This window comes from Thunnus maccoyii, chromosome 19 (genome assembly GCF_910596095.1).
Source record: "Thunnus maccoyii chromosome 19, fThuMac1.1, whole genome shotgun sequence".
NCBI classification, from domain to species: Eukaryota; Metazoa; Chordata; class Actinopteri; order Scombriformes; family Scombridae; genus Thunnus; species Thunnus maccoyii.
Genome location: NC_056551.1, coordinates 9,621,180 through 9,648,550, shown reverse-complemented (window position 1 = coordinate 9,648,550; position 27,371 = coordinate 9,621,180). Strand labels below are relative to the sequence as shown.

At 39.0% G+C, this 27,371-nt stretch overlaps 1 protein-coding gene and 1 long non-coding RNA gene across 6 annotated transcripts in view; both read right to left on the bottom strand.

Moving 5' to 3' along the window:
- musk (muscle, skeletal, receptor tyrosine kinase) overlaps positions 1-24,443 on the bottom strand; it is a 31,406-nt gene extending 6,963 nt beyond the window's left edge. The window contains exons 1-14 of one of the 5 annotated variants that reach the window (XM_042396204.1): positions 24,255-24,443; positions 23,127-23,278; positions 22,856-22,983; positions 22,467-22,608; positions 21,143-21,267; positions 17,643-17,802; positions 17,129-17,135; positions 13,520-13,783; positions 13,190-13,368; positions 12,403-12,426; positions 12,196-12,284; positions 1,435-1,609; positions 605-791; positions 334-525 (exon numbers count right to left, since the gene is read on the bottom strand). In XM_042396204.1, coding sequence (XP_042252138.1) covers positions 334-525; positions 605-791; positions 1,435-1,609; positions 12,196-12,284; positions 12,403-12,426; positions 13,190-13,368; positions 13,520-13,783; positions 17,129-17,135; positions 17,643-17,802; positions 21,143-21,267; positions 22,467-22,608; positions 22,856-22,983; positions 23,127-23,278; positions 24,255-24,409 — 1,979 coding nt within the window. In that variant the 5' untranslated portion in view covers positions 24,410-24,443. Of the gene's footprint in view, positions 1-333; positions 526-604; positions 792-1,434; positions 1,610-12,195; positions 12,285-12,402; positions 12,427-13,189; positions 13,369-13,519; positions 13,784-17,128; positions 17,136-17,642; positions 17,803-21,142; positions 21,268-21,365; positions 21,443-22,466; positions 22,609-22,855; positions 22,984-23,126; positions 23,279-23,713; positions 23,774-23,892; positions 24,022-24,254 lie in introns of those variants that run through there. The other 4 variants (XM_042396205.1, XM_042396206.1, XM_042396207.1 and 1 more) reach the window with 4 other exon arrangements.
- Positions 8,293-9,556, bottom strand: LOC121886246. The gene is made up of 2 exons (XR_006092701.1): positions 9,216-9,556; positions 8,293-9,127 (listed from the first exon to the last, which is right to left on the bottom strand). It is a non-coding gene; the product is annotated as an uncharacterized LOC121886246 (long non-coding RNA).
- Positions 24,444-27,371: the final 2,928 nt, after the last annotated feature.

The window sequence follows — 27,371 nt, the reverse complement described above, 5'->3', positions numbered from 1 at the left end:
CCCCCCTCTCTCTGAATTCTGTCTCACCCCTCTCTCTTCCTCTGCCTGACAATTATCCACATCATCATGTTAGCCCCTGGCAGTGGTTATGATGATGACATGGCAATATTCAGTATTAGTCTATGTAAAGTAATACTGCAAGCAAGCTTCCCATCTTCTACAACCTCTTACCCATTTAGGGCGGAAGGCTCTTTGAAGTGCCTTTCTTTCACTCTCTGTATCATTTCTAACCCCATCTCTTCTTCTCTCCTTTTATTGTCCAGATGGATAGATATATAGTTAGTCTATTTTACCTTTAAAGCTTTTTGCCTCTGCTTCATCTCCCTCTCTTACCTGGCTTGGAAAACCCGTCCGAAGGCTCCCTCTCCAATATCTCTAACATATTGGATATTATTTCGAGGATACTCCAGGGCCAGCAGCTTTGAGTTCAGCAGCAGGGGAACCCGCTGGTACATGGGGTTTGGGTGGAGTCGATCCAGCAGGAGCTCAGACGGAAGAGCAGTGAGTTTCGGGGTCTCCATCTCTCTGTGGACAGAAAGAAGGAGTAAGGAATACTGTAGAAAGACAGACAGAAAGAGAACCAAGACTCTTGTCTTTCTTTTACCTCTTCCTGTTCCTCCACTGTTTCCTGCGTCTGCGGCAGGCGAGGATGGTAATGCCGAGGAAGACTGCGGCAGCAAGTGCAGTCAAGACAATAACAATGACGGACATGGAGTAAGCCGGAGACGATGCTGTGGACGTGGGAGGGACACGAGGTGTCTGACGGGGGCCCGGTGACTCTGGCTTCATTACTGACACATAGCCAACACAGAGACAGTTTAAATCAAGGTGTTTTTGCTGTGAATGCACAGTTATATGCTGTAATCTAGAAAGGTATCTTGATTTTAACAGAAAAAAATCTAAATTATTCAAGTCTCACAAGAACCAAGCATTTATTTGTTCAATTGTTGTTATTTTAATATGGAGCCTAGTGGGTGTAATGGATCAATCGGTAGTTTTATTACTTAATTTATGATCTAGATTTAATAATTTTCATGCACAGAGGATAATATTAATCAATATTGTTAACATTTACCAAAAGTTTAGGGTATGTCAGAGATTTCACGATGTTTTTTAACTGGTTTAAATCCACGTTAGTATCTCCATCCACTTTCTCAACAACACTGCTTGAAGCAAGCAATTTATTTACTGTTTATTAAGTTGATAACTTTCACACCTTTAATTCTGCTCCGCTGCACACATAACTAATGCCAGCAAAAGATGATATTTCTGAAACAATGTCCAACACAGTGAGTGTCTAAATGTCTTGATTGTGGCTGGTGGACTATTCAATAGCTAGTTGGTAATGTAGTGGATTTGATAATGTAGACCTGGATTTGAGCCAGGAATTGGAAACAGGTGACAAAGGTGACAAAAGATGGCACAAGACAGTACCTGGTCTTGTGCTTGCCTCGCCACACTGTGGCACGGCGCAGTACTCCCAGCGTATGTTGGGATTTGAGGTGTAACACCAGGGCTTGTCACTGATTCCTCCTGGGTTCCTGCAGTGATTGTCTGAGTTCTTCAACTCTGGAATGACATCCACAGACAGGCGGTGCTGGTGGGGAACCTACAGGACGAGATGTATACAGCATTTCGGTTGGTGCATGATGCTAATGCTAACACTGTCAGGATGAAGGGAAGGATTCCCACTGTGACAACCCATGTTATAACCATATGTACTCATGATTGCAGAAGTTGCTACGGAGCCATTCATAAGCTATACACATCTGGCACACTTCAAGAAAACTGCTAAAAAATGGAGAACTATATGTATATGAGGAAAAATATTCAAATGGTTTAGATTATTGTGTTTCTGAGTAACACAGTATGTCCTGCTGTTTTGCTGACCCCGTGACCTGGAGCGGAATAAAAAGCAAACTGTCTTGTCTTAAGGGATAAATAAAATCTAATCAGAAAATTTATGTCTGTATTTTTTCCTGGAATTGTTCGGGAGCTGTTGCAGGCAGATTTGGATGGACTAACCCTAGGAAATGTCTTACTCTCACATCAAACCTAAAATTAATGATGGCCTTGCAAAATAACTTACTACATTTTTCAAGACCTTGTTTAGGACTTATGGTGAGGTTATACAGTTAAAGTTTAATAACTGCAGATGCTGTAAAGATGTTCTTTGGTGAGGGATCTTAAGGGTTGCATGTTTGTTTCTGCAATCTAGAGTGCCAACTCAAATATTGAACATCTGGTGTCTCCATATGACATAAGCAGTTGTCCAACTTATCCCAAGAGATATGAAGTTATGAGCTGAAAAGGTTAGGTTCAGCAAAAGGGCTGCTATAGTTGAATGCTCTGGAGCATCAGTTTTCCACTGGTCCCAGGAATGCTAAAAACAACAAGTCACTGACTTCCAAAATAAGCCAATATGAGCATGTTCTGATCTGTCACACCTGTTGTCAGTGTTCCCAAAACAACGTACATGCTCTTACAAAAATGTATCATAATCTGCCACTTCTATGATTAAGGGTTGGTTAAGTATAGGCAGCTAGTGTCACAGGTTATAAACCGTCAGATGGCAAAACCAAAGAGAAAAGAAAGAGAGGAGAATAAAAGAAAGAAGAGAGGAGAGTGGCATGCTGCTGAAAGTGAGGCACTCTTGTTGAGACTGTGATGGACAATCAATGATAACACCTCATCCCTGAAATATTTTAGTCTCTGTATGCTTCTTTTTTGTTAACCTAAATTAAAAGACTTCAATCATTGTTAAAATAAACCGACATTAACTGCTGGTAGGAAACAGGATGTGAGCAACAGTCTCCAGTGTCAAAAGCCAACTCTTAGTACACCCAATCATCCATCCTAATCTCCCCTCTAAAGATGTTTAGCAGCATTTTAACAACATAGCACTACTTCCGCCATTGCTTCTGAGAGAGGACAGTCATTATTCTAATTACTGTGAGAGATTGCTTCACAGGGAAAAAGAAAAGTTACTTCAAGTGCTTATCTTAATGACCAATGTTGTTTTCTGGGGAAAGACAGTCTCATTAAAACACCACATGCTTCTAGAACATTTTCACGACTAAAACAGAGCCACAGTCATTAGATAATATCAATGAAAATTGCCAAAATAAATAAATGACTAATTTAATGTGCCTATAAATAACTGAAGTTGTTATAATAAACTGCTTTACAAGTATATATGAATTTATTATAGGTGTAATATTAAAATAATGATGAATAATACCGAACAGTAACTCAAGTGGCAAGATTAAGAGATGTTTAAATTAACCTTTAACAGCCTCTTTTGAGTCGCAGTTGGCTATCATGGTGGTGACTTCATTTGATGGACTTCTTATGACACACAACAGTTGTGTGACTGACTTATTAAGCATACTATCCGGATGAGAATATGGTCTAATGGCATGTTTAATTCATTAGAAATGTGCTCATAAGACTGCAGCAAGACTGAATCAATGTTTGGCTGCGGTACTTTCCTATAACTCAGCAAAAAATGGGCCACTCATCGCCCTATACAGAGTACATGTAATCTGTAACTCTACAGCGTACAAATGTGCTGAACATAAATTTGATTATACCATGGAGGGTAAAATATGGTGTGTGGAAAATCAGAGTTTTGTTCTCATTTCCTTTAGAACTCATATATGCAGAATATTTTATAGCAGCTATAAAAACATTTTCCTAAAAAACATCTGCTCTGTGATGCATAGAGGGTGAATGATGACTTTGAACTGACGCATCACTCAGCGCAGCTGCTTTTCCTGTGAATCTAATGGACCAGTTAGGCAGGTAAAAGCTACACTCTGGTTTCAACAGAGGCAGTTTCTCTCAGAGGCTACAGGAAACCTGACATCCCCATGAATATATTCTAATTGTCTGTAATCTAAGAAAAATGTGCCAATTTGCAGATTTTGCCAGTCTCTTGTTATCAAAACATCATATCTTTCTTCTTTAGCTGGTGTAGCGAGGGAAACAGCGCCCCTCTGCTGCATGCATTACAATGTGTAGTTGATGCCCTCTGTTCTGTCTAGCGGTCAGAGAAATGCATTGCTCAAAGGAGGCCAGATTTTTAGCCAATCAGATTTAGGCCAGGCTTGACCAAGCTCAACAGTGAATGGTCAGTTCATCGTAAAAAAACAACAACAAACAAAAACAAGGGAGGCCAGGCTGAACATGGCTTCTCACCAATCAAATCACTGTCCTCGTGAAGTTCTGAAAAAAAAAACTGCCTGAGTAGCCGATGGGACCACTTAGGAAGTTAGCAGAATGGATGGAGATAGGGACCTCAAGTTTCTCATAAAAAAAAGACTTTACTAAGCTTGCTTTTGACATGCAGCTGAAGATAAAACAGAACGGGAGGCCTACCCTGAAGTTGGACCTGAGTCAGGGATGAGTTGAGGGAAAAGCTAGGTCTTTTTGTGATGGGAACTACGCAAGAATGATTGCCTCCTGTTTGACTGGTCAAGCTGCTCCTTGAACAACCCATGGAGCACAACAGGATTCGTTGATCTGACAAACCTTTCTTACATCAGTAAGTTACCTATGTGTGGCAGAAAGTTAGCTTTGTTTTGATAATGTGGATTTTTGTCTTTAAAACATATTTTCTGGTTATATGATCCATCTAATGTTTTAGTCGTTACTTTGCAACTGTGCAATTTTTAGCTCTTTATCAGTGTTTGTGAAACAAATTTTTCCAAATAAGAAGTATGATGATTTTAACCTTCTGGGTCTGCCTCATTTAGTGAAAACATATAGGCCTTTTGAGTTCTGAATGAAAATGGTACAATCAGCTTCACATCAGTGCCCTCAGGCTACCCTTTCCAGTAAACATTATCCCAATCACGCTATCATTATACTTACAAAGATGAAATGAAAGCTTTGGTGCTGGCCAGGAATTTAAACATAATCATCAAAGTAAACCCACTGTGTTTAACAGTCTACATTTAATTTATGTTTAGCCATCAAAAAATTCCAGTCTTTTCCTGGAATTCTCCCTGATGTCACTGTATCTTCTCAGTAACTTTAGACAACACATTGGCACCATGAATCTATTACTAGACCATAGTGCTAATAATTCCTTCAAATTGAATTGGTTAAGTCATATTTGCGGCTCAAAAATACATCAATGATAACATGTTCACATATACATATTCACATATTTACAATATGTGAAACCTCAGAGCAGACTTTGACACATTAATGGTAAACATCATTTGAAGAGAAGAATTGGAAAGTGATCTCAGACTTATGTCCAATCATGCTCTGTGGCATGTAAAAAAATGCTGAGCAGGCCCAGTTGATTCTGATTTTGTATCAAGATAGCAAGAGGAAAAGATCTAAGTGACTTTGAAAGAGGGCTTGAGTTACAAAGACTGCTAACTGGTTAGTGTTTCAATAGGAACAGTGACTAAAGTGACATCTGCATTTAGATCTATGGGAAAGACATCAGTAAATAGGGGCAGAAATTGTGGTCGACAGCGCACGTTTGATGACTGTGATGCTCGTGCATTAGAATGATATATAAGGAAAACCGAAGCGCATCTCTTCCTCAGGTGACTGAGAATATCAGTGCAGGACGTGATCAGACTGTGTCAGCAAGAACAGTCCATCTACAATTACACAGAGAGGAATATTATAGTAGGGTTTCAGTGCATAAACCCCTCATTACAAAGATGAATGCACATTTGAGAGTTAAGTGGTGCAAAAACCATAGGCACTGGTCTACAGAGATGTGAAAAAAAAGTGATATGGACAGATGAGTCATCCTTCACCACATTCTCGACAAATGGGCGAGTGCATGTGTGGTGTACACTAAGAGAGTATTACAAGCCTGAATGCTTGACCTGCGGGTGACTCTGTCATGCTGTGGGGGGCATTTTGCTGGCATGGTTTGGGTCCACTTGTCCCCTTAAAGGGAAGGTCATTGCAAATCAATACAAAGCTGTTCTGAGTCATCACTTTTATCCTATGATGAAACATTTCTATCCTGATGGGAGCGGCGGTGTCTTCCAGGATGACAATGCCCCCATCCATAGGGCACGAGGGGAGTTCAGAGACTTGTAGAATCAATGCCAAGGTGCATTGAAGCTGTTCTGGCAGCACATGGTGGCCCAACACCTTACTAAGACACTTTATGTTGTTTTTTCCTGTGTTAGCTGGTTACTTATGCTGTTGGTACTTTTCCCATCCTAAAAACTAAAATACAGAGGAAAAATAAAGAATCACAGTGGTGTTCATTTTATTGTTAGTTGCCTAGCAACAGTGTTCACATAATGTACAACACTTGAAAGCCAAACATATTATCAATGGATGTATTCTTGTGCTGCAAATATGACTTAACCAATTTAATTTGAAGGATATCATAGCACCACTAAAATAAAAAACTTATTTAAGGTTATTGACTTTGGCGAACTGCTAGACTCTTGCTCCTGAGACATGAAGGTGACGTTGTTTTCTCCTCCAGCACACTGACGGGATATTAACTGTCTATATTAACTGTCCTTTTATTCCAAAAGTTGTACATGAATCAAGGGAAGTACATTTAATAAAGTCCTGGTGGGTGGGAGTGGATGAACTCAGTTAAAGACTAACCGCCCATATGGGACACTCTAAGAAGTAAAGCGAATGAGCCCACAACAAGGCAGGGATCATTTCATTGGTCATCACTACACCTTCTATTGGTTGGGGAATTTTGACAGAGTTATTGCCCCAAAAATGCGAGAGCAAAGCAGAAATCTAAGAGCAGATGTTTCATGAGCGCACAGAAGCAGCCTCAGTGTGAGGAGAAGGGCTGAAGCTGGAGAAGGAAAACAATACATCTGAGTGCAAGCATACAGTTTGAGCAGAGGCAGAGCAAATCTAAGCGCAAGCAGAAGTGCAAAGAATTACAAAATCTGAACTGGAAATAAATACTGGCATCATGCTCAAAAAATTGAAAGACCACCTTGAATAAATATAGGAAAAAAGCTCCATATGAGCGTAGAAGGAGACAATATAGTAAATCATGTCGTGTTTTCACATTAAAGATTGTGTTTGTTGAAGGAGATACAGGGTCATTAAAGATGATAATAATCCTCCTGGTGTGGGAAGACAATGTGTTTTTGTGTACATCTCTTTATCTCAATGAGAGAGGATGTTAGCTGTATCTGTATCAGTTTCAGCATTACCATAAGTGCTCTCATGTGCACATGGCTTTCGGTGTGTAAGCCAACAAAGTGTAAGCCAACACTGTGTGGAGAAAAAAAAGAGAGAGAAAGGAAAGAGAGATTGTGCTATTATTTGTGAATAGCATTAGAGAGCAAATGTTCTTTAGATTTCACATGTGTTAGTGAGTGTACAGTAACATGTTAGAGTGTGTGTGTGTGTGTGTGTTGGTGACGGAGTCTGTGCAGCATATGCGTGTGAAAGCTAATTGCTTCCAGAGGCAGGATGTGACATGATGAGTCCCTCCCTCTTTGCTGACCTGGCACACACACACACACGCTGCACATGAGACACACACACACACACACACACACACACACACGCTGCACAGGAGAGCAGTAACAGTTCACCCTAACAGACCTTCTCACTGAGCAAAGCCATAAAAACATAAAGGGGCTTTTGGGCCACAGGGAGTGTGTGTGTGCCTGTGTGTGTTTGCACATGTAAGCACTTTTGTGTGTTTTTTCTGTGTCTTAGAAGAGGTCAGGAATGTTTGATACAAAACTGAACATCCACACACAAACATCAGTCATACAATTATCATTTACTGGTTTACCACTGTGGCCATTAACTCCTTCAAATGTCATGAACAACTGCTCAACAATTCCTCTGATATTGTAACTTATTCCATTTATCTTCTGGTGATTCTGAGTGACGTGTCATTAAGTTAACTACCTAATGCACTGTAAAAAGGGATTTGTTGACTCAACTTGATTCAGTCAAGTCATCTCATTGATTTGACTGAGTTAAGTTAAGTTTGTTGACTCAACTTCCTCTGTTAAATAATTTGAACTAGAAAATATTGGTTAAGAAAACTGAAAAAGATGTTGGTCGAGCTCATTTTATCAGGTTTTTACAAATGTAAATCAAATTGGCTCAACATGAAATACTGAAAAGAAATTTTTCTATTACCAAGTTACTTAAGTTTACAGAAGTTGATAGAGATTTCCAAAATTTAACAGGACAAGCAAACTAATACCTACAAAGCAACCATTACATACCACATGAACTACACAAGAACTAGCTCAGTCCAACCTAATCATTAACACATGAAAAAATAGCTGAAAATACATATTTAAATCAGAACTTTTATTACAATCTCAAGAACTGTATTTCTACTCCAACCCACCCACATTCAATAAGTGTTCAGTGTTGCCTCCCTTTGGAACATGTAGACAAAAAAAAAGCCTTCACGCCCTCTCACACATCCTCTCTCTTGCTCAGAGCTGCTCAAAAACTGAAATTACACCATCTCCCACATGTAAAAAGAAGAGCATCCATCCTTTGGGGGAAAAACCAACTCTCTAATTAAGTGACTTGTTCAACAGAGCCCACTCTGAGGAGTGAGTGTTCAGGGTTGCTGCAGTAAAATGCAGAAAGACATACACAGAAAAAATATATATCTCTAAATGAGAAATGAGAGAGAGAAATGAGAAAGGTGACTCAAATGTCAGTCAGAACATGAAAACATATTTCAAACATTACTCAAATTTCCACTCTGTTCATGGTTGCTCTACAACATAAAATACACATTCATGTATCTCATAGGCATATTTCCTCCAAAGAGAGCAATAGAGTTCAGTCAGAACATGAAAACATAAAATAAACTGGTGTAACCCACAAAAGGGTTATACATTTCTGGACGAATAGCAAAAAGTGAGAATGCTTCCTTTGGGACAAATGCAGAGACATCTTATAGGCCATCTCTCTGAGCAATTCATTCTTCAGATAGTGGACCCTAGGAGTGCACGAGTCCAACCCAATTCCCAAGTCTTTTGGATAATCAAGGTTCAGCATGTGCAGCAGTCCCATCAGGTTCACAAGAGGGTTGGGTACACCACCCAGGTGATGTATGACAATCATTTCCTCAATCACGAGGGAAACATCGTTGTAGGAAGCCGGAAGGGGACTAAAAGGATTCCAATCACCATTCCCTTAATGACGTCCTTGTGAAGTAGTTTTCTTTGGATCATCTTGAATGACATTTCACCGCTTACCTCACAAATCTTCATGAATGTAGAAGGATTCTCCCTCATGTACCATGGTAGGCCCTGCAACGCTGCTGCCCTCTTCCTTTGGTTTAATGCCTGCCAAAAAACATACCATACATAAATACAGTTGCTAAAGGAATTATATTATATAACCCCCTCACTCCACATGACATTCTGGTGACTTGAAGAAAACTGAATGAAAATATACAGTCTAAAAACCTTGGTAGAGAGAGACAGAATGTATTCAAATACATATTCAACTTATTTTGAGAACATGACATTCAGTTTACACGTGAACATTGAATGAATTTGGAAAGGCAGCTCTCGAAGTATTTTAAAGTAAAGAAATGTACTTTCCAGTAAGGACTTCATTTCTTTAATCCCCTTGTACAGCAACTGTAGGCGTTTCTGCAGATAGCTTTCTAAACATTCATAGAGTGAATTGAGGTCCATCAACATCAGCCTGGTGAATTCCTTGACAATCTATATGAGGAAGTGACATCACATAATTTTAGTGCAGTGGCATTACATCATTTTAGTCCATATGTATTTGCTGGACTGAAAACTACAGTCTTTAAAGGGACATTTCACAGTTTCCTTATTGTGTATGTGTATTTTTGATGTGCAAAATACTGTGTATCACTACAAGACTCTGAGAAACTGCACAGTTTACAATTTAACTTTGAGGTCACCCGCTTTGAACAGGCTTGACTATGGTCTCTAGTTAAATGTTTTTTCAGAGATGATTCAGTCCTGAAGAAGCACAAACAGTGTGCATAGACACAGGGGAGAGGACAGTTCCTTGCCTGATGACAGTGCTTCAGTCTGTAATGGACAATTAGTGTGCTTTGGCTGGGGGAGGAGTAATTACAGCACTTGCAGGACCACCTCATTGAGGGGCAATTGCCCCACACTGACAGCCTGCACTGAAGTGATCCTGTACAGAAAAAAGGAAAACTTTAACTTCTCTGGTTATCAGCACAAAACACAGTAAAATAAGAGTCTACGTACTCTTTTCTAAGAAAAATGTTTTTACAATCCATATTTTAATGTATCCAGACATGCAGACACTGTTTATTTTATTAGAAAGCGGACCCACTCGGTCATGAGACTCAACTGAATGATAACTGATTACATTGCAAAAACAGAAGCAAAACTAATTATGTGTGTTTAGTGAAGGGGAGGAGGCTTCATGTTTTATTTTGCAATAAATTCATTTAACAGATGTTCAGAGTGAAGTACTGGTGAAGTCAACATGCAAAGGGAAGCACAAAGGTGAGCTGACTTTTCAGTCAAAGGACAGCCCAAAACTTCAATTTTAGATTATTTACATTACTTTTACTGGTGTGTGTTGAGGGCAGCTACTAAAAAAAACAGATATCAGCAATCATAAATGTGCTTTAAAGGTGTAGCGTATAGGATTTAGTTGCATCTAGTGGTGAGGTTGCAGTTTGCAACAAACTGAATACCCCTCCCTCTCCCCTACCAAGCATGTACCAACCTACAGTGGCCATGAAACTCATGAAAAATGTGAAAGGCCCTCACTAAAGTCAGTGTTTTGTTTGCCCATTCTATGCTACTGTAGAGACATGACAGTGCAACAGGGTGGGCTCCATGTAAGAGGACCCGCTCCCTATGTAGATATAAAGGGCTCATTGTAAGGTAATGAAAACACAATGATTTTTATTTTGAGGTGATTATACACTAACGAAAACATACTTATGAATATTATATTCCATTTCTGCCCAGTGTGTTCTGCTAGATGCCACTAAATTCTACACACTGCACCTTTAAACATCAGACCTCATCAGAGCTGTACAACCCTGCCATGAGGGAGAACAAAGACATTACTAGGACAAGGGGAGGACATTTCTCTTTGTTTAATAACATTAAAAGTAAAGTTAGGCTTTTAGCCTATCATGCGACAATATTATATCTGATGGACAGCTATATATCCAATGAGGAAATTCAGTAAATTAATTATTAACTACAACTGAAAATTAGAAACACATTATCCGTTCACCCCTATTAACCAGTCATCTAATCAGATAAAATGTGTAGTAACGTTAGCCAGGCCAACACATAGTAGGCAAAATTTCCAACCTATGGCTAGCTAGCTAGTTCACTAACATGCTAATGTATTTCCAATACGCAAAACAAACTAAACATATATGCATCAAAACTTGTGGTGATGGACCGTCTGAGACAGAGACTAGATGATTAATATGCTTTACCTACTGATGAACTAGCTAGATTAAATTTAAATGTACTTACTTGATAACAATGGTTCCAGCTCTGAGGAAGATGGCAGCCAAATTCTTTGCCGGATTTCAGAGTGTGTGACACCACATCATGTGACTGTGACGTTATATTGCAGGCGCATACGTGTGACATAAAATGCCGAGGCTGACGTATTTTCTGATGTTAATTGAACAGATTTTTCAAGTTTTTTTCAAGCTGAAGTTGTTGTAACTCTTTGTTGTAATGGGCAATGAGTTCACTCAGCATGATTGCACTAGTCCATCTGACTAAAACCCCAAATCTTTTTTTACAGTGCTTAGACTTGACACAATGATGGAGCCGTAATTGAGATGAGGACACTCCCACAAGCAACTTAGGGAATTTTTTACCAAAGTCCGAGTTCCAATTGTGACAACAAAAGTTATATATGCATCACTGATTCAGGTTTTGGACATGTTCTGTCTTTTCAGAGTTAGAATAACCCTTTAAAAAACCTTTTTGATAAAATCCTAAATGCATGCCATCAATCTAAATACGAGAAAACAGACACAGGTTTATGTCTTGCCCTAGTGTGATTAAATGCAGTTTAGTCAGTAGTATATTTATATGTGGTCCTTTTGTACATACACTGGTATCTTTTAGCTGTATTTAAATTGATATGTTAAACAATTAACCTGTGCAGTGATGTAACATTGTGGCTTTAGGAACATATATACACACACATACGGTACATGCATCCCAGTACCTGTTGGTTCCAAGGCTGACATGGTATCCCAGACCTCGTCACATTTATGCTGCCTTGATAGAAACGCCCTCTGTCATTGTAACATGTTGCTGTTGATACCAAACAGATAAAGGATTTTTTTTATTTGCTTCATGATTGTTATTAATTACTGGATGAACAGTGCAATTTACATAAATAAATTCAAACATTAACACTTTTCATACTTACTTGTAACGTGATCTTTCTTGATGTCTGAAATAAAGAAAAGTAAAGATTAAATATTATATATGTTAAATATTAAGAGGAAGCACAGCTATTAAGTAAACATAATAAAGTATATCATGGAGAAATCGATACAACACTCAAAGTCAATTCAGTACAGATAAGATTATATTACATAGCAAACATATACATTACATTACTATGCCTAGATAATTAACACCACACACACGCACACACACACACAGACACACACACACACACACACACACACACACACACCTACAGCTGTATATTTTGGCTCAGTCCAGCTGCACTCTTTTAATGACCTCATCAGTATCAGTGACCTGCAGTCGAGCAGGCCAGGCATAATTTGGCCCTCAGCGAGTAACTGCACAAAGTCAACTCATGCTTTTCTTTTACATACACCCCATTTCTTTTCTCATGCTCAAGCTGTTTCTGCAGTACAGCGCTAGAAGATTCTAGCAAAGACATTAAAATAAAACAAGTAAGACATAACATGAAGTTAGTGTAAAGTTGAATACTTTAATCTGTTAATTAGTGTCTTTCACAGCTAGAAACATTGACACATTTGATTTTGTTGTTCTTCCTCTGTACCACTCCATATTATAAGATGCATCCAAAGGGTCCCATGAAATTTTGAGAGACATACATTATGTCTACAAATTAAAATACCATACAGGGTTGTCCCACCAAAAAAAGAGAAAACAAAAGACAACACAACACATAACATTTTAAGAGTAGACTCAGTAAGGGATATCAATGGATATCTTACCTACAAAAGGGACATGTGTACAAGCATCAGGGTCTGTGAGAAGACTTGGTAAAGTCTGACAGTTGGGCAGCAGCGAACTAGGAGTGTGGGACCCAGTGACAGAGCTGTAACTGCTGCCCTCTAGTAGTAGTAACCACTCCTTATGGCAGTACAGCTCCCTCACTGCAAGGCAGTGTTCCCTGTTGTGAAAAGGAAAAAAAACAAACAAAAAAAAACACAGATGATAACCATTTCATTGTCTCATCTGTTTCTGTTTTTTCAAGAGAAACTGTATTCAGTTATTTCTAGCTAAGTGAACAAGTGAGAAAAACAAAGAAAAACATATGCTACCTGCAGACAGGTTTAGGTGCAGGTCCTAAACCTGATGGGTTGCAGTCGGGGAAGGAGGTGTGACAGATCAGTGAGCGTAATGCAGGGCTACACACCATACTGAGTCCTTCTAGCTCTGCCCACCAGCTCTGAACCAGGTACTCCTGCATGTCCTCGGGGTCCGAGAGGGAGGTGTTAAAGAAAACTAGCGAATCATCTCGCAGAATGGTGCGGCACACATCTCCACGATACGCACTGCAGTAGCCTGAGATGCCCCTGTAGAGTCTGTTGGAGGGAGGGACACACACATAAATATCCATACATTCGATTTTCAGATGTTAATGTGCGCCTAAAAAAAATCGCATAGTGTAGCCTACAATAGCTTTCTTTCTGTATACCCCTTTGTACTGTCTTCCTATCTCATGCTTTTAAGTCATGTAATCTTTAACACTCAAAGCACAAAGATGAGCAAACTTTAGCTGCACAATATAGTCTGTAATTCAAAAGTCCTCGATATTGACTTAATAAGTGGAGTAAAGAGGTGTACTGCTGGAATGCATATTGTATTTGTTTTTTGCAAAGCTGCTTCCTAGATACAGCAGTTGCCTGTTCCAGACTTTATGTAACCAAGCGTCTCATGCAGAGAAAGTAAGGCATTAAAACAGGAGTCAAAATCATTAACTTGACATTCTTAAGATCACTAGTATATATTAATTATTTTTTCTTGGCACTTTGCTATGGCCTTGTACCTTTTTCTTATTGATTTGATTTGTGTGGACAACAAGCAGGTACGATTATAGCCATGCTGTAAGAAAATAAGAGGATAGTATAGTTTTTGTGTGGTATGTGGCATTAGCAACATATCAAAAGTCTGATTAATTATCATACTTAATCACTGAGTTACAAATAGTGGATGAGTTTTCAAGGAGGACAGACAACTGTATAAAATGTATATTACATCTGTTTGGCTGCTTCCTTTATAATTTCCCAGAAGTATTGTTAATGCAAAAGCCATTAACATTTACAGTAAGTACCTCTCAACACATGGAAAATAAAGTTAATTCATCTGTAATAATATTGCCAAGATGCATTTGTAATTATGTAGATGTGTATTTTACAAAACATGAAAGAAAAACAGTAAGAAAAAAAAGATGCCAACTATGGGTCCCCAGAGCAATCAGTCTTTTACTGGCTGTCAACTTGTGTGGATGTGTGTGTACTTAGAAAAGAAATGGTCTATCAACTGAAATATATCTTTTTTTAACATCATCCAGATGTTGATCATGAAACAGCTTACAGAGGGTTCTTACGAAATTACATCCTGCCTGTTGGATAACATTGCTGCCTCTAGATTGAACAGATCAGTTATACATGCTGTAAACCTGTATGTCTGTGTACCTGACTCCTTCTGTCCCCGCTATTTGTTTCCCACTCTGCCTTCCTGCTTGCTTTTTGGCTCTTATGTCTCTTAAGCTTCCACATTTGTTCCACATTTGCCGCACATGTTTGGTCTTTCTGCCTGCCTGTCTGTCTGACAGCCATCACCACAGTTTTCTCTCTGACTGTCTGTACAGTAACACTCACAAACTCCAGATGTCGCCTCTTGGGGAGGTTGATGCTTCAGTAGGGTTTAAATCAAACCATTACACTTAAAGCTAACCTGTAAATCTGTCCCCCCCCCATCCCACCATGCCCCTCATCTCTTTATTGTCTATATTTCTTCCTCATGACTCTCTCTGTTTCTACATACGATCAATATATGGTCCAGATGTGGTCATTGGTTGGTGAGTCATGTAAGATGTCGCCATTTAACCTGTCTATGACCTGCAATCCACTGTCTCTTTCTTCATTTTCATCCCAGAAACTCTGATCAGATAACCTCTCCCACGAAATTCAGATGAGTGACAAATTAAAGGAAAAACCTGAATAAACGAGTGGAGAAACATAAAGAATGCAGATGCTTCTACACAGGTGCACTTCATGGTACAATTAACATCCATGACTGTGATGCTCGTGCATTAGTGTGATATGTAAGTAAAACCAAAAGAGCAAGTCTTCCTCAGGTGACTGAAAATGTCAGTGCAGGACGTGATCAGACTGTGTTAGCAAGAACAGTCCGTTGACAATTACATAGAGAGAGATATTATAATAGGCTTGCAGTGTGTAAACCCCTCATTACAAAGATGAATGCACATTTGAGAGTTAAGTGGTGCAAAAACCATAGGCAGTGATATGGTCAGATGAGTCAGCTTTCACCGTATTCTCGACAAGTTGGCGAGTGCATGTGTGGTGTACACCAAGAGAACTGTACATGAATGCTTGAATGCTTGACCTCATGGTGGCCCTGTTATGCTGTGGGGGGCATTTTGCTGGCATGGTTTGGGTCCACTTGTCCCCTTAAAGGGAAGGTCATTGCAAATCAATACAAAGTTGTTCTGAGTCATCACTTTTGTCCTATGATGAAACATTTCTATCCTGATGAGAGGGGTCTCTTCCAGGATGACAATGCCCCCATCCACAGTGCACGAGGGGTCACTGAATGGTTTGATGAGTATGAACATGATGTGAATCATATGCTATGACCTTCACAGTCACCAGATCTCAACCAAATTAAGCAACTGTGGGAGATTTTGGACTGACGTGTTAGACAGCGCTTTCCACCACCATCATCAAAACACTGAATGAGGGAATATCTTTTGGATGAATGGTGTTCATCCCTCCAGAAGAGTTCAGATACTTGTAGAATTAATGCCAAGGCACATTGAAGCTGTTCTGGTGGCATGTGGTGGTCCAACACTAAGACACTTTAACGCAGGAGGTGTGATGTTCTTATACCCACAGGTTCTTAGAGTGTGTCTTTAGACATACAAAGCACAGAACTTTGCCAACAGAGACCATGGTTTCTGTCCTGTTTCCCTTGTGTTTTTATGTTTATACCACTAAAACACTTGGAAAACTTTAGTAAAGTGAGGATAAATTAAATATGTAGGCATGTAGTGAACATTTTTGCAGATATGTTCAGTAAAAATGTTTCCTCATTACTGTATGTTAGGTATATTTTTAATACAGGGATATTACATTTCTTGCTAAATGTATTTTTTATCGCAAATTAATTGTATGAACATAATTTTTAGGACACAAGGTTGCATCAGGATGAATAGTTAGCTGTAGTTAAAGGAGACCATGTTTTTCTTTCTCCTACCTATCTCTGTCTCACTCTTATTCTCTCTGTCTCTCCGCAGTTACAGTACATGCTCCACATGTGGTAACTGGGGTTGTGCGGTGGTTCAGCAAAGTTCAAATTCCACCCACACCATATGGGTGACTGAGAGACCAGCTCCCTCTTGGTATAGCAGGTTTATTGACAGAGCTAAAATTTACATTGGCTTCAGCACACCCAAAGGAAGAAACATCACTTAGTTTCTTCAAACATTGTGACAGACAATGGGCTGTGTAATTATTCAGATTCAAGGTGGTTGGAACACCTCTGTATAAACTCATGAAAAATGGATTGTTGCACTGATGTACTGTATAGATTAGATTTATGCAAATGTACTGTATACTGAGAAGATGGAATTAAATCAGGAAACACAAAAGGTAAATAAATCAAGCATAGACCATTTCTCTTACCTCCACTCTACAGGGAAGTGGCAATATCCAGAAGATGTCGGTTGAAGGAGCACAAGCAGGAGGAGAGAGGAGTAGAAGAGAGACAGACAGATGATGGGAGGCAAACAGATAAAAATTAGTCTTGGTAGGAAGAGAAAACCAACCATGGCGCTCCTCTCACCAACTCATAGCTAGCTGTGAGGAGACTGAAGAACAACCAGGTGGAAGGACAGTGTGTGTGGTCAGGGAGCAAAGTATGTATGTGTTTTTGTAGGTGACTGTGGTCATGGGGTAGGTGTGTGGGTGGGTGTGGTTGAGAAGTATCAGCCAAATGGTGTAGACAAAAAAACAGCTGAAACCACACAAAGCACAACTAATATAACTGGCAGCTAACATAACACAAGACAAAGTAGCAACAACCCCCTAACACACACAACACAAGGGCTACAGGTTATAACTATTAGGTTTTCTTTAATGTGACACACTGATTTTGCAACATTTGAAATCTTAGTGTGGAATTGAAACACATGCCCACCTGCGACAGTGACTTTAGCTGTTGCTTTGACGGTGTTGACTCCAGCACTGTGTCTGTTGGACGCCTGACATGTATACAGAGCCGGCTTATTCACAGTCACTTTAAGAACGGACAAGATCACCTCTCCCACCAAGGTCTCATCGACTGATGCGCCTGAGATCTGGAAAAAATAACATTGAGAAAAAAACATAGACAGAAGAGAAATGTCATCATATGAAAGGAAGATTACACTTAAAGCTGCATTAATCTTTCTTTTTTTACCCTACCAGGGGAGACACTCCATAAGCAGCCAAAAATCACCCATGTTTGGCATATTATGGGTTTATAAACTTGATACAGTGAATATGTTTGCAAATTACTGGCTGTGTGGACATCTAGCAGACATTCAACATCAGTCCAGCTAAGGTTTTGGTCTCTACCAACTCCTGAAAAAATGATCTGGCTCTTAAACTACTAGATGCTCCACAATATTATCCAGCTAGTTGCTAACCTTGCCTGTTTGGGGTCAGGTAGTTTGCGCGTGGTTATCAGAGCTAACAAGTGTCCACTTCAGCTAGAAATAGGGTTGATGAACTGTGTGTAAATTGTTCAGATTATTTCATACACAGATTATTTTATAGTCTCATGGGTGTTGAGTTGATAAAATTTGGTGTATACACTGTATGTGTTTGGCATTACTATAGTATAACTATTTGTCATCATTTAAAATATCTTAATATTTTTTGGTATTCACGTGTTGTATTCACACCTACATATAAAAGTTACATAAGTGAGAATGTGTAGCGTGTGTGAGTGAGAGAGTCAAGGTGCTGATGTGCGCCGCGTCTATATTTGAAGTTGTGTCTGACAGTGCCTGTTTTTAGGATGTGCTCTATCCAGCACTGCTGAAATAAATGACCTCTACAAGCTGCCAGAAACACAGCTCCCACAGTCATTTTAAATCAGCACACACGCATGCATAGTATTTACAAGCATTATGGGCCTGTAATCACATTGTAGCTAGCACCCAAGACTATTAAATACCCAGACATTATGTGGTCTATGTCTGCCCGCAGTGGCATGCGTGAAAAATGTGTGCTGTCTTCTTGGAAAAAGTCATGTTTAACAATCTTTAAGTGATCAAGTATGAAATCTAACCATGATTTCAAAAGATATTCGTTGTACAGTTCAGTAGCAAATAAGGTATTATTAGGTATAATTTCTATTAGTGTTTTAGCAGGACTGATCAATGCTCCATAAAAGCACATGGGGTTACAGAGGTGGAGTTGGAAATTGTACACAAACCGTAAACAAAGGTTTTAATTTTACTACACCAATTAAAATAGAGCATTGTTCTTTCTTGGTCTTATTAACTGACTGTTTTATAAGTGTTGTATAGTCTACAAGAAGTGGAGAACTAAGCTGTTCAAGTACACATGGTCCTCGTGTTTTACTAAAGTTATGTACCTCCACCATCTGTAAAAAAGAGTCTTTTGCACTTGGCATGAGTCATGAATAATGTCTTCTCCTGCTGACCCATAAAAGCATTGCATGTGGTTGTAAGAGCAAGCGTGATTAAAACCAATCCATCACAATGACTCACATGTTAGAACATATCATTAGATTATTGGACTCAAAACATCTGGACACTTGGGTCACTAAATTTGTTTCAGTTATGTTGATTGTTTATGTGCTTTTTTATGATCTGAATATAGATCAGTCCTCTCTGATTTCGTAATCTTACTTACTTAGATGGACTGTCGGAACATCTAGCCAGAGTCTTCAAATCACAAGTCACCACTTACCACAAAGTATTCAACACCATAAGACCTTAAGAACCTTAGTGATACATGGTTTTCCGCTCCCTTTATAAAACAACTCAATTACAGCTGATAATACTGTCTAAATGGAAGGCAATCTCTTTAATCCCTTGTCACCATAATGAGAATTCCTTTGCTGTTTATATCACTGATCCCACAGCCAATCTTTGAACGCATTAACTGTTTTGTGTGTGTGTGTGTGTGTGTGTGTGTGTGTGCGAGTGTGTGTGTGACAGAGCAAGTGAGCAAAGGATAAAGAGACAAAGTGGATAATTTCTTGTATGTGTCAATTACAATATACTGTCTGTATGTGTGTGTGGGTGTGGATTTGTGTTCCCAATGTCCTTACAGTATTTGCCCTTGCTCAGGCATATGACTACTAAGAAATCATTTGCTTTGGAGTGATTGTTTTGTTGATCAAGCCACATGGACAGCAGACCAGACGACATCAGACATCAGATGAGATTGTCCTCCCAAGAAAAATGATGGGATCAGTCATTTCAGCAAATGCCCCAAAATGATACATGTTTGATTGCAAGGAGGAAATCATTATTATAGACTGGCAAAGTCCATCCATCCACTCCTACCTCCTCCTTATGGAGGAGGTAGGAGTGGATGGATGAGTCAACATTGTTTGGTTTTTTTTCACCATGACCATGATCATCCCCTACCCTTAATAAAGTGCTTATTTTAAACAAAACCATGGTCTTTCCCTGCACCTAACCAAACCTTAACCATGGCATTGTCACATCCTAAAAAAATCATGCATTTTTTTCAACAGTGATTTGTAATGGTTTTGGAAGGCACAGACAAATGATGATGTTAGGGACGTCACATCAGACAACACTTCTATGTGTTGTTTTGGGATGTATGGACCATCTACATATTTTATCATCCAATTATGAGTGCTTGTTGGATAGATAGACAGTATGTGAAGATGAAGATTTCCTTAATAAAACTTCATGTGACTATTTCTATTTCAACAGGCAGTAATGCATATTGGCTTTTGTGGCCACATGGTCTCTTATTGTCGCAGCTTTCCCATTTTGTAAGGCTGTCCAGCTGACAATGTGTCACAATGTCAACAACGTGATACAATTTCTCTGATGTTGGCTGTGCTGACTGACATTTAAGCCAAACTCAAGCACTTGTGAAGGAGACAAGAATATTCCTGCTGAGATCACAGGCGTTTATGAGAGGCCGATGGGACCGGGCAGACATGGACGGATTGATGCTTTGTATTTAATTGCATAATTTTTGCTTTTAGAGAGCTTTAGTGTCACAAATTATTGTTTTAGAGGCTTTGAAACCTTGCTAGAGGGACATTTATGGGGATACAATAAATTTGCACACTGACGTACACTTTAATGAAGAGCTTGCATGTCAAAACATTGGATTAATAAAAACTTGAGAGCTTGCAAATTTAAGTGTGCAAAAAGCCTCTTCCTCTCTCCTTTGCCTTACTTAACTAAGGTTGGATGTCCAGTATCCACCTTTTTGCTTTGATACAACGAATTCCCCAATTCTTTCTTCTCCAATGTTCATATTTGAACATAATCAAATTCGGCACAAAACATAAGCTAATGAGAGCTTCAATAGAAAAATATCATAATCAGTAATGGCCTCTTAGAAACTCATATGGGTTTAAACCAAAGAGCACATCACTGCACACACAAACACACACTGAACTTGAACACTCACAGTATTCCCATTTTCCAGCCAGGTGATGGTGGGGATCGGATTTCCTGTGGCGTTACACTCCAGAGAGATCTGGCTGCCATACGCTACTCTTTTCTCCTTGGGAACTCGCAGGATCCGTGCTGGAGCTAGACACATACACAAACCACACACAGACATATGGTATAGAGACGTAAATACACATACAGTAGATGTACAGTACATACTGTATACAGAGACCATTAACCTTTGTGTTTTGTTGACATTGGATTTACTTCCTCATTGTTTGGGAACTAAAAAATCAACTTTTCTTTTTCTTAAGGCACTGCACACCCCCACAGGTGTTTTGAGTTATTCTGGATAATTAGATCTCTGCTCAGGTTAAAGGTTTGGGTGGGGGGATTCATGTGACTCCATGTACCAATAAGCATGATGAAGGTGTAATTTGTTCTTCCCCAATAGGTGCGACTAATACGTCCATCAAGCAAAGTTTGCTCATGCTCACACAGTCCTGAGAGGAGGGGCCTTTCTCAATCTGCATTCTTGTCTTTACCTGTGTTCTTGTGTACTTGTGAAACGTCATCAGTCATCAATCAAAGCCCACATCTAGCCAAGTATGGACCAAATGTCCAGATGTGTACTGGGTTCCTCCTGTTTTATTGAGGATACATCAGGAGATCGGAGTTTGTACTCCTAAATCGAAATTGCCAAGTTATAACTTCCAAGTATGCAAGTCCAAACTTGGTATTGAAAAAGGTCCGAGGTCTGATGAGCCAAAGCAATTAAACTCACCTATGTGGCTTTACCATGGGTGTACATGGCCTTTAAACCTTTCTATTCTTTTCCAAAATGTAGAAAAGTATGGACATGGTAACCCTTCCCTCAGCCACAAACTGGGCTTGCATTTGAAAAAGTGGACAAAATACTGAAAGCATTGTTTTTACACTAAATAAGGAAATATTTCATTTGGAAGGAGTGGTACTGCATATAAAATACTTTTAACTCCAACTCTACCACAGAGCATAGAGCATATGAAAATTAAATGTTTTATAGCTGGGGTCTTTGAGACCAGAAGTAATGCATAATTTTTTGTAATGGACCTCTGAAATATGTAATCCAGTCAAAACATGTTTAGAAGCAATTATCACATTCTCAATTTGGACAAGTAATTAAGTATCAGTCTAAGGAAACAATATTAAGTATGTTTTTGGAGCTGTTGAAGAGATCCAGGGGTCCTCATCATATTATGGGTACATATTTTTAGAGATATATGTATCTACAAAGCATATAGGAAAAGTACCATGTATGAATATTGGTGTAGATAGTGAAATAAGATTAAAATACATACCCTGTACTTCTATGGTGACAGGTTTGGAAAAGGCCAAGCCAAAGCTATTCCTGGCCACACAGCGATACTGTCCTGCATCTTCCTTTTGTATGTTATGGATCTTCAACGCACCATAGTCAAGAATGGTAACACGGTCAGTGACCTGGGAGAGATGATACTATTTGTTGGAATGATTCCTTTTTCTTTTCTTTGATATAATTGATATCTAAACATTATTAGAACATTGTTTTTCATCTCTGAGACACTAGAAACCTGGAGTCTGGATAGCCAGTCTTGGTCAGACAGATACAAACACTGCACTACACTATCAGCCAATGATTATTTAACTAAAGCTAAATCTGTGAAATGTTTCATGTCATTGGGAAACTTATCAAAAGCTTTCTGCATACCTTAATAAGCTCATCATCTTTGAGCCAGGTGACATCTGGTTTGGGGTTGCCAAGAGTAACACAAGGCAACACGGCTTTGGATTCAACCAGAAGGGTTACATTAGTTGGGTGGCGTTTGATCTGTGGCTCTGATGGAGAGACAGACAAGACAAGAGACAAGATACAGTGGTTTAGCCATTTGTCTCAATGTGTTGCCAACTATAACATCTGATCATGTAGATCAAGATGGACTGGATTCCAGCCCTACAACCTTGGAGGAAAGCAGACATACTCATCTTTAGCTGCAGAGCTCCACAGCTCTTGGCTGGCTCTCCAATGCCATTAGTGGCAAGGCAGCAGTACTCTCCATTGTCTGACTCTCTTACATGAGGGATGATTAGCATCTGTCCCTGCTCCCTGGTAATGTACCGTGGGTCATAGTACCTGATGGGACAAAAAGGGTGAAGTGACCAGTTAACTTTTTACCATATACAGAGAAAATTGAAGTTGCATTTCAGTTTGTTTGTGCTTCAGGTGAAAACATGTACTTGAACCCAATGGGAAAAGTTTATTGGTTATGGAAAATTAAGAAACATGAGAAGCATAGGCTACATGTAAGACAAATGCCCTATCAACACTGAAAAATCCACACCAGTGTTTATAGCTGGTGTTATTGATATTTCATACATTTTTGCAGATGTTAGCATTGTGATGTCCAATGTTAGCAGTTAATGTTACTAAGGTTTTACTATCTTATTTTAATCTTATCCTTGCAATGGTCAAAACTAGATGCTATGTTTCCAATATCGTATCATTTTTTGCTAGTATTAGCCAAAACTGGTAAATAATGTTGACGTTGCTCATATTTTACAATTTCACCTTAATGTTAGCTTGTTGGCCAAAATTAGCAGCTAATGTCACTGTCTTTTTAGCATTGAGCTGTAGCCTTGTAGCTACATTAGAAGTTAACTTTAATAGGTGTTCAATCATTTTTGACTTTGTTAGTTTTGTAAAGGCCATACTCAGCACTTACTGTTACTGATATTCTCTTGTTTTACCTTAAGCATATAGCGTTGTGACTTTGTAATTTAGCAGCTATTTACCATTTTTAAGGCTAGTCTTGTGGTGACAAAGTTTAGCAGCAAGCTAATACTGAATTATTACCATTTTACAATGATAAAAATGATAGCCATTATGAGTGAGGGTACAAGGAGCACTATCTACAGAAACTTGAAAAAAGAAAAGTTAACAGAAAAAAGACACCACAGTATTATCCAAACATTTTGATTGAAATTATTAGTTATGCATAATGTGATATACTTGAGGGGCAAAGAGTATGATGCATTAAATATGTAGCCAAAATAAAGATATAAAGGTATATTTCTTAATTAACCTGCGAGTGTAGACTCTGCTAACTTACATTATTGGTTGATTATTCTTGGTCCAAGTGATGTCAGCGGGGGGGCGGGATTCCACCTCACAGATAAAGGTGGCATTGTGATCCAGTAGTACATCCACTGTCTCTAATAATGTGATGATACGAGGTGCTAGGCAGAGAACATACAAAGAAAACATGAAGAGTTTTGTAACAAAGCAATAAGTCCATTATTTGCAAAAAGGACACATGGAAGATTTAACAATATCTTTCCTTAACAGTACCTTTCTTCATAAATTGGCAATGAATGTTGCCAGTGAGAATAAGTGTTTCTTCACCATACAGGCAATATTATTGCTTAACAAATTTGTCAATGCACAAGTTTGGCATGGTAGATTGGGTTGAAAATCGGGTTGTGCAGTCTTATTCAGAGAACTGCAAACAGCTGTATCTTTTCAGAAATTACATCTGAAGTATTTTGGTGTTTTGCAATGTCATATGAGGAAGAGTAGAAGAAAGAAAGGATTAGAGGTAAGAGAGGACTGTGAGGGAAAGATAACAGTAGCTATGTATATTTTAACAAGTTAATTGTTGAACTTTATCAGACATTTTGAGGTTTGTTAGTTACAGCTTCATTTCTGTATTCAGGCAGAAGTTGAAGCAAGGACAACATTTTAATTTCACGATCAAGGACAGGCTCCATCGCCAGTGTACATGCTGTTCTCTACTATCTAATTTCAACAGATGGTCTGTGTTAAAAGAAAAGCGGGTAAATTACCCATTCTGTGTACTCTGAATGTACAAATTATTAGAACAACCTATTCTTTTTCATGATATAAACCAGGTGAATCCAGAATAAAGAGATGATCCATATTTATTTCACCCATACGGTAGGCTACAGTTGTAAAGTTTCAGTCATGAAAAAGGAGAAGAGGGATTATTTTCAGACAAGGTGAGACAAGGGTAAAGCAACTCAGTATTAGAAAGGTAGTCCGATATTTATTTTTTTCTTTCTGGTGGAAAATATTGAGGAGGAGAAAATGAGCGAGGGAGTAAAAACAAAGAAAAGACATGATGAAAGGGGAAAAGGATGAGCGCAGGGGTGAAGCAGCAACTGTTTATATAGTCAGATCAGAGACATCAGGGTTGCTTTGAACTTTATATGAACTGAGAAGAGGTAGAGGCAAAATAGAAAACAGAGGAGAAAAGAAAATAACAAGAGAAAAGAGGGGCAAGTAAAGTAGAGAAAGAAAGGAGGATAAAAGAAAGGCTTAGGGATTAAAGGACATTTGTTTTGTCTCTTGTGAAAGAAAGATTTCACAATAGCTGGAAAACAAACAGCCCACATCCCCACCCTTAACCCCGGGTCACTGCTGCTGTTTGACTCATGGACGGGTGATGAAAAGAGGGCTACTGTAAATCAAACTGAAAGCCTTACATGAGGTCAAGACATATGGTTTCAAACATTGAGATACACTTTTAGCTGAGGTCAAAGTAAGGTGAAAATATCTCACTAGAATAGCTGCTTTATTAAGTCATTTCATGAAGTCTAAAGAGCAAACATGGTAAACACTGTAAACATGTGGTTAGCATCTGCATGTTAGCAAGTAGCATTTAGATCAAAGCAGTGCTGTGCCTAAATACAGCCTCAAAGATGGGCTATCAACAGGCTCGGACTGGCAATCTGGTAATTCTGGTAAATGCCAGACAGGCTCACCTAGTGGGCCGCAAAGCCACCAGCAATCTGGGAAAAAGAAATGTAACCTGCTGGCTGCAGCCCACTTGATATAGGAACAGCCCATCTGATTGGCGGTTACACAGTCCAAATAGTCAACTGTTGTCAACCATACTACCGTCCAGTTCACCGCCAAATCAAGAGGAGGAGGAAAGAGTCTGGACAGATTAGCAGGCTGATTCCAGTGGAGAGCAGGGTTATGAAAGGGAGGATGCTGCCGAGGATGAGTGAAAGATGCAACCTCCAACAAGTGTGACTGCTAACGTTAGCTCATGTAGTGACAGTGTTAACAGCAAAGCTCCAGACCTGACCCTCTCCGTTATGCAAGTAGCATGCAAGCACAGCTTTTTAACTTTAAAATTCATGAAGAACAGATTACAGAGCACTATATCTTGAAGCATTCATGCTTATGACTACAGAAAAGACATTCTTATAGCTTTGGACACTGATGAAATAACTGACAGGATGGCAGAGAAGAACACACTAACTTGGTAACTTGGGTGCTGACTTTCCCTCTAGGCTATTTCTTGGCTCTTTATTTACTTATTACATTATTTTATGAAACCCTGTAAGTACACCTGTTGTTAGGTTGTCAATTTGATATATATTGCTTAGCCTATATGTTTTAAATAGCCTGATGTTGCTTTATAGAACTCATAAGGGCATGTGTTGGGGCTGATCCAGATAAAAATTGCCAGGACTGAATTTTGTTCTCAGTCCGACCCTGGCTACCTCTTTCATCAAACATGGTTAAAAATCTGCCATTGATAGTTTTCCAGTCAGTTTCATTTGGATATGGTACACTTGTGATATATAGACAAAAAGAATGAGGGTTTACCCGTGATTTTAAAACTAGTAGACTATTTCCAGGGAGTAGGCTATCACTCTTGGCAACTGAGATTCCTCACTATAAATAAAGTTTGATTTTAAACTCTGTGGATAATCAATCATGGTTTTGTGTGATTTTCTAATGTTATTCTATCATATACATCACATATAAACTAAAATAATATTTTTGGTAGAATAAAAATTCCTTTTTTAAGTAGCCTACACATCTTTGAGGTGAAAAAAACAAAACAAGTCCTCTAAATAGGTCGTTTGACCATCTGGCGCCCCTATCGTCAGTAATTGGCAGGACATCATTTGTCTGTGCTTTCTAAAACCATTACAAATAACTGTTAAAAAATAATGATTTATGATGCAACAGTGCTGGTTAAGGTCTAGTTAGGTTTAGGCACAAAAAACACTTGTTTAGGTTTAGGGAAAGATCATGGTTTGGGTTAAAATGATCACTTTGTTATGGTTAGAGAAACATGTGGTGTGGGCTAAAGTTACTACTTCCTTAAAATTAGGCGACCTTCGTCATCATAGCTACTTAATAACAACGGGGTTAAGGTTAGGGGACAATCATAGTTATGGACTCGCAG